The 16,762-nt window shown below is 33.7% G+C and overlaps 1 protein-coding gene across 2 annotated transcripts in view; it reads left to right on the forward strand.

The window, feature by feature from the left end:
- LOC110110275 (protein ROOT HAIR DEFECTIVE 3-like) overlaps positions 1-16,762 on the forward strand; it is a 31,959-nt gene extending 15,197 nt beyond the window's left edge. For both annotated transcript variants that reach the window (XM_020841670.2, XM_028700895.1), the window contains exons 5-20: positions 4,075-4,145; positions 4,216-4,279; positions 4,365-4,430; positions 4,563-4,610; positions 4,708-4,770; positions 4,865-4,921; positions 6,666-6,824; positions 6,918-6,986; positions 7,067-7,158; positions 8,069-8,147; positions 14,192-14,357; positions 14,883-15,007; positions 15,133-15,395; positions 15,468-15,564; positions 15,655-15,816; positions 16,370-16,762. In XM_020841670.2, coding sequence (XP_020697329.1) covers positions 4,075-4,145; positions 4,216-4,279; positions 4,365-4,430; positions 4,563-4,610; positions 4,708-4,770; positions 4,865-4,921; positions 6,666-6,824; positions 6,918-6,986; positions 7,067-7,158; positions 8,069-8,147; positions 14,192-14,357; positions 14,883-15,007; positions 15,133-15,395; positions 15,468-15,564; positions 15,655-15,816; positions 16,370-16,468 — 1,680 coding nt within the window. In that variant the 3' untranslated portion in view covers positions 16,469-16,762. The remainder of the gene's footprint in view (positions 1-4,074; positions 4,146-4,215; positions 4,280-4,364; positions 4,431-4,562; positions 4,611-4,707; positions 4,771-4,864; positions 4,922-6,665; positions 6,825-6,917; positions 6,987-7,066; positions 7,159-8,068; positions 8,148-14,191; positions 14,358-14,882; positions 15,008-15,132; positions 15,396-15,467; positions 15,565-15,654; positions 15,817-16,369) is intronic.

The following is a 16,762-nucleotide window of genomic DNA, read 5'->3' on the forward strand; positions in this document are numbered from 1 at the left end:
CCTCGAAAGAGGGCACCTACCGTGCACGCTTTTCTCTAGCGTGGCGGGAGGCCCAGTTTTCCGTAGTTTTCTCCTAAACTGGGGAGACGTCGGTAGGCTGCCGAAATTTCGGGTGAAAACGAACCATACTCGGACCTGATTTAAACATCACATGAGCAAGACTTGGGCATCATTTGGACATTAATTGGAACATCAAATGGACTTAATTCAAACTTAAACAATCAATAATGCTTCAAATGCAAATGAAACAAAAAAATAGTTTGAACTTGCAAAGACAACAGGGGACTTTTTGAACTTGAACTCAGACTGGGACTTGAACTCGAATGAGTAGAAACAGTGAACTTGATTGAACTCAAATGAGCCTGGTGCAAAGAACTTGAACCGAACAAGAATACAAAGAACTTTGACTTGTAATTGTAGTTTGAGACAACTACAATGACCACTTGAACTCAAGCTCCTCTTTGAACTCAAATGAACATTAAGCTTGAACACTAATCAAACTTAATTTGACATGAGTTGAGTGATTTAGACTCAAATAAAGATTTAATTTGAGCCTACGTTGTGAACTCAACTTGAACTTGAATGTGATACGAACTACAATGAATTTGAATTCAAAACTTGGATTAGAGTTTGAACTTGACAAAGAATTCAAAATCAAATCATAAGCAAGAGGACTTGAGTTGGTACACTAAACTAGAACTTGAACTCGACATGAGCACCAAGAAGCTTAGACATAGAACTTGAGCTTGCTACTCAAACTCAAACAGTTTGGGGCTTGGACTTAAATGAATGATGGGGAGCAAACACAAGAAAATGTGCAAGGAGTTATGTCAAGACTTCAAATGAACATGATTTTCCCATTGCAAATAAAACACTTGTGATGAATCATTTTACATGCTACAAATCATGCTAGAGGACCCTCATGAATACAATCCACAAGCAAAGGTTAATTGGAGAGTGCAACGATATGATCGTAATCAAGACATGAAATTTCATTGAGATATCAATATGTCGTCACATTGATTGGGATGAACATGTTATTAAGCAAGTTTTCTACACAACATTTGAACCATCTTCACATGGCACTGGAAGATTTATGAGGTTCAACAAGGCTCGTCCATCATTAACAATCAACTTGCAGACAATAATAATTAACATACAATGAGTGTAGTAGTTTTCCAACACTCAATAATCAGCTAATCCACAAACAAAGGTTGACGAAGAGCAAGAAAAAGCAAATGTCTCTTAAGCACCACGAAGGAGGAAGGACTTTTAGATGAATACACAAACATCAAGTTCAAGTGACACATAATCTTTCCACAATCAATATCAGTCAACATGCAAGCAAATATAAGAGATTCCTCCAATCAACATACAAAGAAATCGATAACACATACAGGAGACTCGTTAGTGCACTACGATCTACCTGTGCAAATCATGCAAGTAGTGCACGGTGATCTACCTGTATGAAGCAGCGAACCACTCTATTCAGAAGCTGCTACTTCACGCCACCGGATCTGCAACATTCGTACAAGCAGATAGAAGGCGTCCAAAAGTTACAATGCCACGTCACCGGATCTGCAACATTCGTACAAGCGGACAGAAGACGTCCACAACTACAACGTCACGCCACCGGATCCGCGACATTCGTACAAGCAGACAGAAGGCGTCCACAAGTTACAACGCCACGCCACCGGATCTGCAACATTCGTACAAGCAGACAGAAGGCGTCCACAACTACAACGTCACGCCACCAGATCTGCAACATTCGTACAAACAGACAGAAGGCGTCCACAACTACAACGTCACGCCACCGGATCTGCAACATTCGTACAAGCAGACAGAAGGCGTCCACAACTACAACGTCACGCCACCGGATCTGCAACATTCGTACAAGAAGATAGAAGGCGTTCACAACTACAACGTCACGCCACCGGATCTGCGACATTCGTATTAGCGGACAGAAGACGTCCACAACTACAACGTCACGCCACCGGATCTGCAACATTCGTACAAGCAGATAGAAGGCGTCCACAACTACAACGTCACGCCACCGGATCCGCGACATTAGTATTAGCGGACAGAAGACGTCTACAAATACTTTCAAACTACCTCTGCACATGCACTATAAATTGTATACATATAGGTACACTAAAGGGGAAAGTACAATCTTAACATGCATGAGCCCCGGCGAGCGTGTTATTGGTACACACGTGACGTCTAGGGATGCTGCGCGGGTTATTAAATTTGAGCCCGATTCTCCTAAACGGGTAAATAGGAGTTGACAGGGTTCCATTATAAAATGCCCCCAAACACCCGCATGGGCCCGGCGAGCATGTTATTGGTACACACGTGACGTCTAGGGATGCTGCGCGGGTTGATAAATGAATTCAAGTTTGAACCCGATCCTTCTATATGGATCAATAGGAGTCGACAGGGTTCGAACCTTCAAACAAATACATGGTGGTGGGGAGCAGTGTATTTGTTTTAATACATTCATATCAGGCATTCAAGGCTTATAATCAAAAGAATTCACTAAATAAAGGCATAAAGCATACGAAACCCGATCCTCTATCGACATCCAGACAGAGTCGACAAGGTTCAAGCTTTAAATAGAAACAACCCCAAACACCCCGATGATGGTCGTGTTGAATGTAGATCTCAACCGGAGGGGTTAATTTCAAATATCTTCAAAATGTCTCTCAAAAGTCCATTCCAAATTCCATCAAAATGCCCGTAAAAATCCAAAAATCCATAAAATCTCAAAATCCAAAATATTTAAAATTGAAATCCATCAACACTTAAAACAAAATCTATCCGCCCTCCGCAACAGTTTGCCGAGGTGGACAATTTAAAATTTACTTGGATCACATAGAGCCAAATGCCTAGTCGAAAATATCACTATGATCCATTCTCAAACAATCTCCTGCTAGTAAGGACGTGGTACGTGTCCTCTGACCGGCGGTTCGCCGCCAAATGGCATCGTAGGATAAACGGTTATGACCCGGGGCCCTCTAAACCGAGTGGTTTTGCCGCCAAATGGCACCACGAAATATCGGTTATTGCCAGCACCGATACGCTCCTTATTGGCATCAAATCCTTGAGATATGAATCAATAGGATATAATCGATAGGGCACAAAGCCCTCTATAAGCTAAGGTGGATTCCAATTTGTCCCCTTAGACAAATATCCATCCCAGGTCTACAAGGTTCCCTTGGACGAAGCAACCCATGGCTGCCAATAAGGATCCTTCTGTCAGGTTGGGTCGACTACCTCCTCTGACTAAGTAGATCAGGGACCACGATGGCCCGGGACGACGGAACCATGGGATCTTGATCGGGTCTATCATCCATTCCCCCACCATCCGCTTTGAGTGCAAGATGATGAAAATTTCTATTTTAAATATCAAACTGTCAAAACCTTTCCAAATTCAAACCCAATTTCCAAATTCTTAAATACCTATACCCATTGCTACTACTATATGCCAGATAACACGTATCTCTACGTATCTGATTGACGACTAGCCTTAATCGAAATTTCTCTCTCATTATCGGGAGGGGTAATTAATTATAGGGGCTTGCGCCTATAGGAAACCAGAACTCAGATCATAAAGTCATCGCAAAATGAGGACGAAATCTCTGGGTAGTGTCTTATCTACAAACCCATCTGCCTTCCAAAATTTACCTTGGAACTTATTTAGTTAAAACTCTCTCGCTGAATATAAGAAAGAAATCACGCGGCGGGGAGGCCGGGGCCGAATTTTCGGAGCCCACAAACATAATAAGGTAACCTATGCCACTACAAGAAAAATTTTATATTGTTAGTTTATTTCGACCTTGGATATATGTTGAAAAAAAATACTGCATGTGTGTGCGACTCACATCGTTTGAAATGTTGAATTGAATAAAATGCGAAGCCTAATCAAAATTGTAGCTAGCATTATAGGCTTGGCTTCTCATGCATGTAGTAAAATGTTTCTTATGTTTGATGTGCATGGTACATTTACCTTACTCCCACCATCTTGCAGTTCCTTAAACACTGAAGTTGTAGCTTCGATCTCTATCCCTTTTTCAGGATGAAGCCGCATTTGAGATGCAGAGTGCTCTTTTTGCTTTAGCAATTTCAGATATAGTGTTGATAAATATGTAAGCCTTCTAATATATTTATTTTATTTAATGAGGCATCAATGCTTATTTTTTAGTGATCTTATCACAGGTGGTGTCATGATATTGGACATGTGCATGGTGCTAACATACCTCAATTACAAATTGTATTCCAAGTAAGCGCTAGCTCTATCTCTGATGGAATAGTGTAGTATTTTCTGTTGTTTTCACCTTAAGTTACGTTTCTTTTTTTCTTAACAGATCATGATGTGGTTTTTTAGTCCTCGTAAAATAACCTTACTTTTTGTCATACGTGACAAGACTGAAGTGAGTGATATTTAACCATTTTGGTGTGGCTTCTATCATATGATATTTACTGATGTTTATTATGATAATTAGAATAAGTTTTTTTTCCTACGTATCTGAAAATACTGAGCATGTTTGTCTTTACATGGGTAGACCCCTCTTGAAATGTTGGAAGCTATTTTGAGGGAAGATATTCAAATGGTACATGTTGTTTGCTGCCTTTCTCATCTTTTATATATTCACTATATTATTTATATTTAGCATGCTTTTATTTATTTATTAATTTATTTTGTTACAGATTTGGGATTCTCTTAAAAAACCACTTAAGCATATAAATGCACCACTTAGTGAAACTTTTAATGTAAGTTGCTAAAACCTTGATATAAGAGGTATCTTCTTTCTCCTCCGATGAATAATATTTTTATTTTTTAATTTGGATATATTTCAAACCATAGGTAGAAGTTGTTGCCCTTTCGAGTTTTGAAGAAGAGGAAGAACAGTTCAATGAGGAGGTAAATTTCAATTTTGATATTACATTTTAAAGCCTCCCTTTCTGATTCATTTCTTTGGTATTGTGGAATGCGGGTTCTCTATGAAAATATGTCTATGCCTAGTACCTTGTTTCTTGGGAACATCATGACCATCATGAACTGTGAGATTCTTGGTATTGAGCATCCTAAACACATGCATTTGGAGAACCCCAATTTGTGTGGGTCTATGAAAATATTTATTTTTTCTACTTAAGCATTATGAGCAAGGGACCATGACTTTCAACTTGGCATATGCTTTGGAATGTACCAGGTCATATTTAGTTCCAACATTGTCACATACTCATGCACCTGTATTAATTCTAAATTTTTAGTCAATGCTACTACCCTTAACTGGTAGATGCTTCCTGGCAAATGCAATGACACTAATTATTTGGTTACCTAGTTGTAACTTAAAAAGGGTGTGAATAGATCATGGAACATCTTAAAAGATTTTGGTGAAGAGAATTATAGAGAGTTGATTTTCAGTAGTTTGTTTGAACGTCCCTAAATGAACTAATTTCTGCAGCTTTCAATAATCCATTATATTGAGAAGATTTGATGAACAGTGTGACTATACCGGCAAAATGTAGGCTTTGTTTAACTCCTAGACCCCTACCCTTCACCTTACTGCTAATGTAACCATTTTTGTTTAACATGTGTATGTGTGCATCTTTTGTGTTTTTCTTTTTTTATATGTTGCGATTTGAGGGGTGGTGCATGGTAGTTTTGTGTTTATTTTATTTTTTTCATTTTTTGTTGGCCGGGGGTTGGTCCCTGGAAGTTGACAATTGTCAAAAATTTGTGAGTGATTCTGTTGTTAAGAAAAAGAAAAGAGCGTGTGTGTGCTTGGAGGAAAAGTGTGCGTAATGAAGAATAGAAAAAGATGAAATATAGTGACCATAATAATAGAAGATGGAAAATAACAATGATAAAAAGAAAAGAACTAAAATGTAAAGAGGATGAAGAAATAAGATAGTAGGAAATGTTTGTGGTTTTCTTACATTTGGCACTAAACTTCTTTTCATCAGAATTTTTTTGCTAGCATGCTAAGAATGAATAACCCTATCCCCTTGGCAATAAGGAAACCTAATGCTCTATTATTGATGGAATTTGTTGATTAGATGATGTTATTGGAACCAATACTTCAGTCATTTTTACTTTCATCAAAAGAACAAAAGAATTGGGAAAGATATACAATACATGTCACCCATGCATTCTAATTTTCATATATGACGTGTGTGCTATATTGAATCACACTTACATGAAAGATCTTAGATTTCTATGACAATCAAAATAGATTTCCCAGATGCAACTGTTACCCCCAACAATGTTTTGAAGAAGACTAACCCCTTATCTACTATATACTCAGTCAGTGGTGCAGCATGACTCCAACCAGGTTGCATCACCCAAAAACCACCTTTCATGCAACAGTGTGCTTGCCTTGGGAAACGTTCAGGTCATATGTCTAATTGAACTTGTGAGGATATGGTGCTACTTGGAACTTCAACATGCATCCCTTGCTTTAAAAGTTGTCTGTGCAGGTTGATGGAAAAAATTGCAGTTTTTCTACCAACCCTTGAACGTCTAATTTTTTTTCTCACAAGCTTACCACTATCCATCTAGTTTTTTGAATGTTTCATAATATTTTATATGTTGTAATGCCTCCAATATGCATTATTGCTCTAGATTCAGGCATTCTTAAGGTTTTGTTATTATGTCCTTGCAGGTTGCAAAGCTAAGGAAAAGGTTTTTTTACTCTATTTCTCCTTGTGGGCTTGCTGGAGATAGACGAAGCATTATTTCTGCATCAGGATTTTCATTTAACGCACAACAAATTTGGAAAGTTATAAAAGAGAACAAGCTACTTGACTTACCCTCCTACAAGGTGATGGTTTGTTTTTTGTTAATTTATGACTTGTGAGTTTTTTTTTTTTAGCTTGATATATCAGTATCTAATTTTTTCGCTTTCCTAGTATAGGTTTTGGTTGCTAGTTTTCGTTGTGAAGAAATTGCAAATGAGAAAATTGCTTCTTTCTCTAACAATGAGGTAGTTGGCCAAAAATTTCTATTTATATTCTAGTACGGGGCATGTTTTTGGCATCACCATCCATTTGAGCATTATGATAGGAGTGGCTCCACCTAGAAGAGGCTGTGCAAAATAGTATTGTTCCAGATTTTGGGAAGAAGCTCAATTCTATATTGGAGAACTGCTTGATTAGGTAATGATCCTTAATTTTATCAATGTGAAAAATAGCTATGGTTGCTTATCATTGATTGTTAATAAGGAAAATGTAGTGAAAACCATAACAGAGGTTTCATTTTTTTATTTAAGATTTAGCTTATATTTAGCTGATTATTGACAAATTAAAGGATAAATGTAATGATAAATGCTTTTTAAATATTTTTAAGGGTTAATGCTACTGAAATGTAGGGTTGCTATTTCATAAAAGGTTGATCATCATTTAAAAAATAGAGTAGATTTGAAAGCAATATGCTAGTTTATGCTCTTGAGAATTTAAAAATTTTTCAAGTCACATATTTTTCATGTATAAGGAAAAACATAATCTTTCAGTCATATGTGAATATTTTTTCTTGCTCCCTCCCCTTCTACCTATGGAATTTTTTTTTTTTTGAAAAATTGGGTAGCGTGCATATCTACTTCTATGTTTATCTTGTTACTTAGATTTAGCCTATTGTTACAAAATATTGGAAGGTCAAAAGGCATAACTAGATGTAAACAACGTGATGGTGTTAGGATTTTGAGAATGAAAAAAAAAATATATGGGAGCTAGTAATAGTAATTAATTTGGATGTCTTTTGAAATTCTTTATGTACTATTTAGCAATTATGTATTTATGGATGGTTAATAATGTATTTATGATGGCTATATTTTGTAGAGTTTTATTTGAAAAATTCAAGAACATAAATACATATGATATCTTTTGGTGTTGGACATTGATATAAAAAAAATGATTAATCAGGATATCTCAGTTAGAACCACTATTATTTAATCTTTTTTTACTGAACATTTGACAAAAAACTTCTGCCTGGTTGTTTAGCTTGCTTGCATATTATGATTTTCATAACAATAATTCCATAGTTTTCCTAAAAACGTGATTTATATTACAGTTATGACAAGGAAGCTGTATATTTTGATGACGATGTTAGTACCTCAAAGAGACGACAATTGGAATCAAAACTTCTTCAGGTATTATCACAAAAAAAAAAAAATCTGAGTGGATGCATACCAATATTTTAGTTGGCATTTCAAACTCATGTGAGAAAATTAGGGAATCAAACAGCAGGGCGAATATATTAAGTTTTTCTTAGAAGTTTTAAGGTTCTCTGGTTTCCCTAGTATAATTGATTTGTATTCTTTTTTTCATTTTTCTAATGGTAAAAAATATTTAAGAGATTAGTGCAGGTACTAATTATATTTTTAAAATGGAAATGTACTGCATGTTTCATCTAATAATTTCTTAATTCTGAAATGAAGGCTGTAAATTAGTTTGAAATTTTATATGTGAAAAATTGTATGGGAAGCTCCTTTTTTCTTGAAAATCTCTTACTTGGTCACTCATCACCTATTAAACTAGAAAGTTCACTCGGGCATATTTTGCCTATTTCATAATCATAATTTTGCATCTAGAATATAACTATTTTTTTCTTCCGTAAAATTTCCTCATTTGCTTCTTTGATGTGTGGGAGGGTATCTTAGTTCATTTCATCTTGTAATTCTCTCATGGTCCAAACAAAGGAATGAATAATTGTTGGAAAGTTCAATGGAAAGTACGACATTTTCCTGCCACAGAAAAAATAATTGAAATAGAGAGGTCAATTAAATGAATTTTCATGCTTATCGACAAAAATCAAGGGAGTTACTGGAGGGGCTTAAAAAATTTATGAACATAGCTAAACTCATGTAAAAAAGCGAGGGCTATACTTGCAAATTTCCTGTGTTCAATTTGTGAAAACTTTTGAGGGAAATTCATGCGCAATACAAACATGATATTGGGGAATTGTATAGTTATTGAAGCTTGATTAACATTATTGTTCTAAACCTTCCACAGTATTTCAAGAAAATGTAGCTATAATACTATTCATTTTTTACTTCATATAGACTAAAAATGACCCATGTGGACTTGCAACTGTATAGAATTGTGCAACAATTCAAGGAATTGAGTTGTGGTATGGAGCTGCATCAACTATATTGCCCACTATAAAATATGAGAATGGACATGGCGAAGCACATAACTGTGCAACAATTCAGGGAATTAGGATATGGCACAATGACACTGACATCGCATAACACAGGCATGAGGGCATGTCAAAATTGCAAAAAGTAAAGCACAATATTCTTATATATATATATATATATATATAATAAACTTAGCAATGTCAAAAAGAAAATACAAATGCATGTTGATAATAAAAGAAATTGTATATCATATATGACTATTGTCATTTGTTAATAACTTTCTAAAATTAGCATTTATTAAACCTTTTAGTTGTATCATATATTACCAATATCATTATTGCTTACCAAATATTAAAAACATATCAAAATAATAATAATGAAAACATGATTGTTTGGGCATAATTGATTGGATTTTAGGCACTCTATGGAATGATCATTACTAGCACTAGCACCCGTGTTTGTTCAATGACACCATCTATAAGGAAATATTTTTCAAAGATGGGTACTAAGAGAGATATTAGCAAATTAAAATATTATGATGTCATTTATTGAGCTAAAGTATTTCCACCCATGCCCACAATGTAGTCTCTGCTTGAGTATATTCTTGGCTACTCCAAGATATACAAATGAAGATTAGTTTGCACAAATACTAAATCCTTTCCCCGTTAAGGAGTAATCTAGTTCCTCTTGATTGAATAAATAAAATATTAGGTAATTCAATTTCTTTTGCAAGAAGAAGTGGAAATTAGTGAGCTAATAATTAAATTGCTAACATTGTAGTCATGGGAACTAGCACCATAAATCATCTACCAGGCCTTTCCATCCATAGCGCCTGTAGAGGCTATACAGTAATGATAAACAATAGCACCACTAAATTTAAAAATGTTAACAAACTCTAAATTAACCATTCATCTAACTTCAATATTCAGAAAAATTCTCTTCAATCATTTGTTCTTCTCATTTGATATCTTCATATCTTTGTGTTGCTACATGATTGGAAGCTTTAATTAGCTAAACATGGCTATAGTATCTTATAAAAGAATACATCTAATAAGTAAGATTAATAATTTTGAAATGGGCTATGCTAAGATTAATGAAAAATTATGAATGTTACCTTTGGTCAAGAGAGTAGCTAAGCAATGAAAGAGAGAGTTGTTTTAACTCCATCTTGCATAAGAATGTCACACACCCCTGCATAAATGGTGGATTTCTCGTTGCCTCTTTCTTTCATGTCAATATATGATCCCTTTTTATCTTTTATATCATTGAATCCCACATTTCATAAATAAGATGGGAAATAAGGGTTGTTTATATTAGCTACTCTTAGCATGCCATATATTGGCTTTGACAAAAAATTAATTTAATTTTTTGTCCTGCTACATTCAATGTCTTCTCTTTCACAAACGTTTGGCCTTATTTTCACAATCTTCTTGTCGCGTGATCCGCTTGTCATCAATCACCATAGTTTGTAAACCTTTATTTATTAGTTAGAATTGCTAATTTTAATCCTGTTTCAAACAAGCATGTCTTTTCTATAACCAATAATTTTAACTTCACATATTCTTTGCAAATTAAAAATCTCAATTAATGATTAATGAAGATTTTTATGAAGTTCACACCTCTTGTATTGTCTAATATCTAATAGCATTCTTTATATGTGATATTAGATTTGATTTAATTACATTCTTCATAGGTGATCTGATTACCTTTTATATTTTTTGGAGCATAAACATTCTTTAATGAAAGATTAAATGCGTGAACAACACAATGAGTCTAAAAAGAGGGTGTCTCATTAATTGTTCCTAAAGCTTTGCTAATTAGGAATGTCAGTGATTATTTCAACCTTTTAATGTAAACCCACCCTATACTCATTTCTTTTATTGATTTGCAATGCAAAAATTATTTTTATATATTCCTTCATAATTTATGGCCTTTATAAACGTATGCTAAGTTTTTGCAATTCCCATGAAATTTATAAGATATTCTTTTTTGTGCATCAATTCAATCAATAAAAGTAATAGCAACTTCTTTTTCATAAAAACCCTCTTTAATTCACTCAATCATTCTTTCAATGTAAGCTCTTTGCTTTTAAAGTACTGTTGTCCTCAAAAGATCATAAACCAAAGGAATATAACTATGAAGACTGCGATTGTTTGTATATGAAAAGCACTAAAATAATATAGTTCCTTTGTTAAATGAAATGACGTGGCTGTGGAATAAAATATGCAAGTAATTTCTTCATACAAATGATTTGTTAAATGAAATGACGTGGCTGTGGAATAAAATATGCAAGTAATTTCTTCATACAAATGATCTTAAACTTGCAAATTAAGTGCTCTTTGAATAGCTATTTTTGTTCTTGATACTTTACTGTTTTGGATCATAATCTTGCGCCTAATTAAATTTTCACTTGATTGTGAGGTAGAATATTGATTAGAGCAACTTTGCCTAGAAGAACTGGGGAAACTTTCTTCAATGAGATATTTTTATTTTGCTAAAAAATTGCATCCTTTTTGCAACCCCTAGAGTTTTATGGATGTTGTTTCGAGGCATGATCAAATTATCGACCCTAGTTATATGAGCAAGTGAGCTCTTCTTTATACTAGACAATAATATTTAAGATTAATCCCTACAAAAGAACTACGACTTACAAGTTAAACCAGCCCTTTGAACTTAAGAATGCTTATTCAAAATTTGTATTTTTTCCCTTCATATAGTTGACCATACTTCATGTTCTTTGGTAGTTTACTTTTAGTTATATGTACTTAATATACATTAAGTCATTTTAGGCATTAATTTTAAATGAATGAATGAATGATGTGTTGAGGAGGATTTATGACATAACATGGCTGGTTAGCAAGAAGAGGGCACAATACATAGAGACGATTAATGTACACAGAGAAAACAGTCAAGACATTAACCAAATGCCAATGAGATTCGGATTTTCTTTGATGGATTGTCAAAGAGGTAATGTGTACTTGATGATTGAAAGAATTATGGGATCAAAGGCTTTACCTGCGACTTGCACTACAGGAAAATCTCTCATTCCCGACGGCAATTTCCGGTGGTTTATCTCATTTTTCCGGCAATTTTGCAAAGTTCTGGCAGCTTTCCGAGGTTTTAAAAACAGCTGGTATAAAGTGTGTAGAAAATGCAAACCGGCGTTATATTCCCAATGACAATTTTTTTTCGGCGATTTGCCGACGACTACAACAGACTGAAATTAATGGACCCAAAATTGCAGATAAACCGCCAGAAGATTTCGACACAAAAACTGCCGGTTAGCCATCGAATTTTATCGGCAGCAAAACAAAGAATCGACGTCAAATTGAGTCCGTCTAGTATTGAAGTTTTCGGTGGCTAAACTGCCGGTTAGCCGTCGAAAATCTGTAGCAATTGCAAAAAAAAAAAAAAAAGCATCCCCCTCTATCCAAACAACTTTCCACAATTACCTGCAGGCAGTTCAAAACATATATGAGATATTTTTTACCATATACTCAGGCAGTTCAAAACATGATATATGAAATATACTAACATCCACAATCAACAGATAAAGATAATCTAACAGTTCAAAACATAAAATAAATAAAGTTAAACTTGTTAAACAATCTTTAAAACACAAAACAAATTCTTTCACATCCATAGGTTCTAAATACTCCAAACAGTTTTTCAAACAAATAACAACAACTAATCATGGGAGAGGGCCAATCATTTAGTATTTCAACAATATTTTATGTTTTTACTATTGTATATGAGATTAAACTTTATACTCTCACTTGCTTGAAGAAAATAAGGTGTGACTTTTAAGTATAATAGTGGTATTGAATAGATTCATAATTCTTCTTTAGGGTGGTTTAGGGATAACTTTATTGGTGACTATCATACATTTGTTTAGCTTCAACTTTCTTGCTATTTTCTTAGAAATTTTTAAGGTTAGAAGGTGCCTTTTATACTTGTATCTATAAGAATGGAATGTGATTTTTTTGTTGGAAAACTTCTATAATATTCACAATTGTAAATCCTATACATTTTTAACCATTTTGCAACTAATTTTAAATCTCAAATGGACATTTGGTTTGATTTGGTTTGACCCCTTGTATGTTTATTCAAAAACTTCAAATGTGTGTATGTGTGTTATAATTAGTCTATAGTAATTAGAGGTATGACTTCTTGTTTTGTTTTTATTCATGGCATGAAAAAGTTAAGTGCACAATTACTTTAAAGGTGAAATTAATAAACATATGATTGCTTGATTTTTTCTTGTCTTAATCAAACAATTGGAACTTGTTTGTGGCATCATCTTCTATAGATAACTTTGCAAAGCAAAATTTCTTGCACTAGATGGTAATTCTCACATCTAAAATTTTGTTTATTTTATTCTTTCACTTATTTTACATTTTTGTGATTTGTTCCCTCCGAGTCTTACATGCCAAAGCATACAACTTCATGTTTATTGTCTTTTTTTTTTATTTGCTTCTCTGCTTCATACCTATGGATTGGGGCTTCGACTTTAATTTTTATATGTTAGTGTAAATATATAACAATCTTGTTTAATAAAATGATACGGAGTTTATTGTGTTGAAGTATGAACCAACCCAACATTCTTAATTGTTATTATTATTATTTTATGTTTGTTTGCCCCTGGCAATGGACACCTCAACAAAAACAAGATATTCTATTTCTTTTGTCTTCCTTTGTTTTTTTTGCTCCTTCACCCTAAGGTTTTCTAGTCAATCCTAAATATTGGTGTAAATATCGAGCGACCTTATTTAATTAAAAAGATATCTAAATTCTGGGTGTTGTGTGTGAGCTTAGTTAGCGAGGACAGATGGTCAGATTTTTTTTGTTTTTATTTTAGTTGCTCTTTCCTTTTCATTTGCACCTAGAAGTATCAATGATTGAGTCCAATTTAGAAGTCCTAAATGCATGTTTAGTCATGTTGTTGCAAAGCAATCTTGTTTTAGAAAATGATGTGCATGTTTTGTGTATTGTAATATGACCCAAGTTAGCATTCTTAATTATTTTATAATACCTTTTATGTTTTGTAACTGCAGTTTGTTCAACCTGCTTACCATTCCATGTTGGGGCACCTAAGATCCAAAACTTTAGAAGATTTTAAAGTTAGATTTGAGAAGGCTCTGAAAAGTGAGGAAGGATTTGTGGTTGTTGCTAATGATTGCACTCAGTCTCTCATGTCCGCATTCAATGAAGCCTGCAAAGGTAGCTAACTAGAAATTTTAATTAGATTTATTGAGCTATTCTTTATCACAATTGTTCATTTTGTTGAATGAATGGATGCAACATTTTTAATGTTTTCTTTTTCCTCCATGTTTTCGGAAGCATTCTATTCATGGGGATTTTTGTCTCATTGCATTGTATAGTAGGTGTGAACATGCTAGTGCTATGGTTCATAGTTGTGTAATTGATGCTTTTAAAGTCTTTAAACGAGCATGCATGTACAAGTATAGTTTTGTGCTCTAGATAGGAATGGTAGTTCAAGTTGTTTATGAAAGGGCTTTTATTTTATTTTTTCATGGATGCAAAGATACTGAAATTTGTCAAACATCATACTAAAATAGTGATTGATAAAATATGTATTAATATGTCTTTGAGGCAATAGTTTGAGACTTTTTTTTCTGTGCTTTCTTTAACAAGTATTTGTTTTATTTCCTTAGTAATCTTTCTTTAGCTTGCTTTTGATTCATAATTGAAGAATGCTGATGTGGATCGAATGCTAAAATATAGATGCAGGCATTGAACAAACAACTTGGGACTCTTCAAAAGTACGGGAGAAGCTTCAACATGATATAAATGAGCATGTTATTTTAGTTCGCAAGGCAAAATTATCTGAGCTCGCAACCTTTTATGAGGTGTGATGTAGCTGTAACAGATCTTTTAATTTTAGGAGAGTGAATTTCTTATACATTGTTGATATCTTAATGAGCTTTTGCATAGAAGAAAATATATTTATTGTTTTCTTATATTTCTTATACAGAAAAAACTCAACAAGACACTTTCTAAGCCTGTGAAAGTTCTTTTAGATATTGCTAATGATGATACGTGGCCGACAATTAGAAGATTTCTTCAACGGGAGTCAAAGACTGCTTTATCTGATTTTGCTTTAGCCCTTTCTTCATTTGATATTGATCAGACAACTATTGAAAAAATGCTTGCAAAACTAGAAGAATCTGCCATAATCATTGTTGAATATATGGCGAGGGAAAAAGCTAGGATGGTCTTGATGTATATGAAGGACAGGTGATGATTATTTTCTTAAAGTTTTACCTGTTAAAGATCTAATTTGTTTAATTGATTTTATCATGTTTGCAGGTTTAGAACAAAGTTTAACAATAATTTTAATTCAATTCTAAGATTGTGGACAAGAGAAAAAGACACAAAAACAATCACCAAAATGGCTCTTTTAGCAGTAAGTCATGAATATATATATATATATATATATAAGCTTATGCGTATGGTTAATTCTTATGTGTATTTCAAATTGTTTTATTTTTTGCAGTCCTTAAAGTTACTCTCTGTTATTGCTGCAATTCGCTTAGATGAAGACAATGATAATGTTGAGAAAACCCTTCAGCTTGCTTTGGTGAACGTTCCTAGTAGTTCAACTTCAAATAAGAGCATTCAGTCATTGGACCCACTTGCTTCTAGTACATGGGAAGATGTAAGACTTCATAGTCTTTTTTATATAATTTCTTTACTGATTCTCTTTGTAAGAATTTTATTCCCCTTACATTGAAGTTATTTGTGAACGTCTTTCATCTTTCAACATTTAGTTTCAAGAACATTTGCATGATACTTGAGTTTTGCTTCTCTACTAGTGCAAGTTATCTATAGCTTTGTGAACTAGCTCTATCTTCTTCCAAAGGTGTTTGGTTATTTTGTATTTTAGACTTTAATGTATGAGCTAGAATTCTTTGTTCAATTCGCCTTTGTTACTTTTTGTTGCATGATAATGAGCATAGGTTTCTCTTGTTGTCTTCTATGTGGTCATTTTTTATTTTTTCGAATCATTCAATAACGAAGAAAAAAGTCTTTCTGTAAAGGAACATATATTTGTTAGTAGATCTCTTACTTATTTAGTGTCCTATTATCTTGCTCTTTTTTTACCATGAATATACTTAAATTGTATAATATATTATCTATGTAGATTGTCTGTTTATTTAATTTGTATTTGCATTCACTTTCACATTGATTTGCCTATAATTATTTTTTAGGTTCCCTCAATGAGAACATTAATTACACCAGTTCAATGCAAGTCATTGTGGAGACAGTTCATGGAAGAAATAGAGTGGTATTATGGCACAATCATTTGAACGCAGGACAAGAGTGTGAGTTGGTTGCTCACTGTTGTTGATTGTTGTACCTTTTTTCATTTTTTTAAAATTTTCTTTTATTTGCTTGTGGGGGAGATCTTGGTGGATGGTTGATGTTGTGATGTGATGATGATGGTTTCTATTGTTATCATAATGCAGTATGATAGTGCATGTGGCACTAAGTGATTTTGTGATTTAGTTGTTATTATCAATTGCCTTATGTGTACCTTGTATCACTTTGAATTAAAAATACATGTTAGTTTTTATTGCAAAATTTGTTATGTTTTTGTTTAT

Source organism: Dendrobium catenatum, unplaced genomic scaffold (assembly GCF_001605985.2).
Source record: "Dendrobium catenatum unplaced genomic scaffold, ASM160598v2 fragScaff_scaffold_9, whole genome shotgun sequence".
Classification (NCBI taxonomy): domain Eukaryota; kingdom Viridiplantae; phylum Streptophyta; class Magnoliopsida; order Asparagales; family Orchidaceae; genus Dendrobium; species Dendrobium catenatum.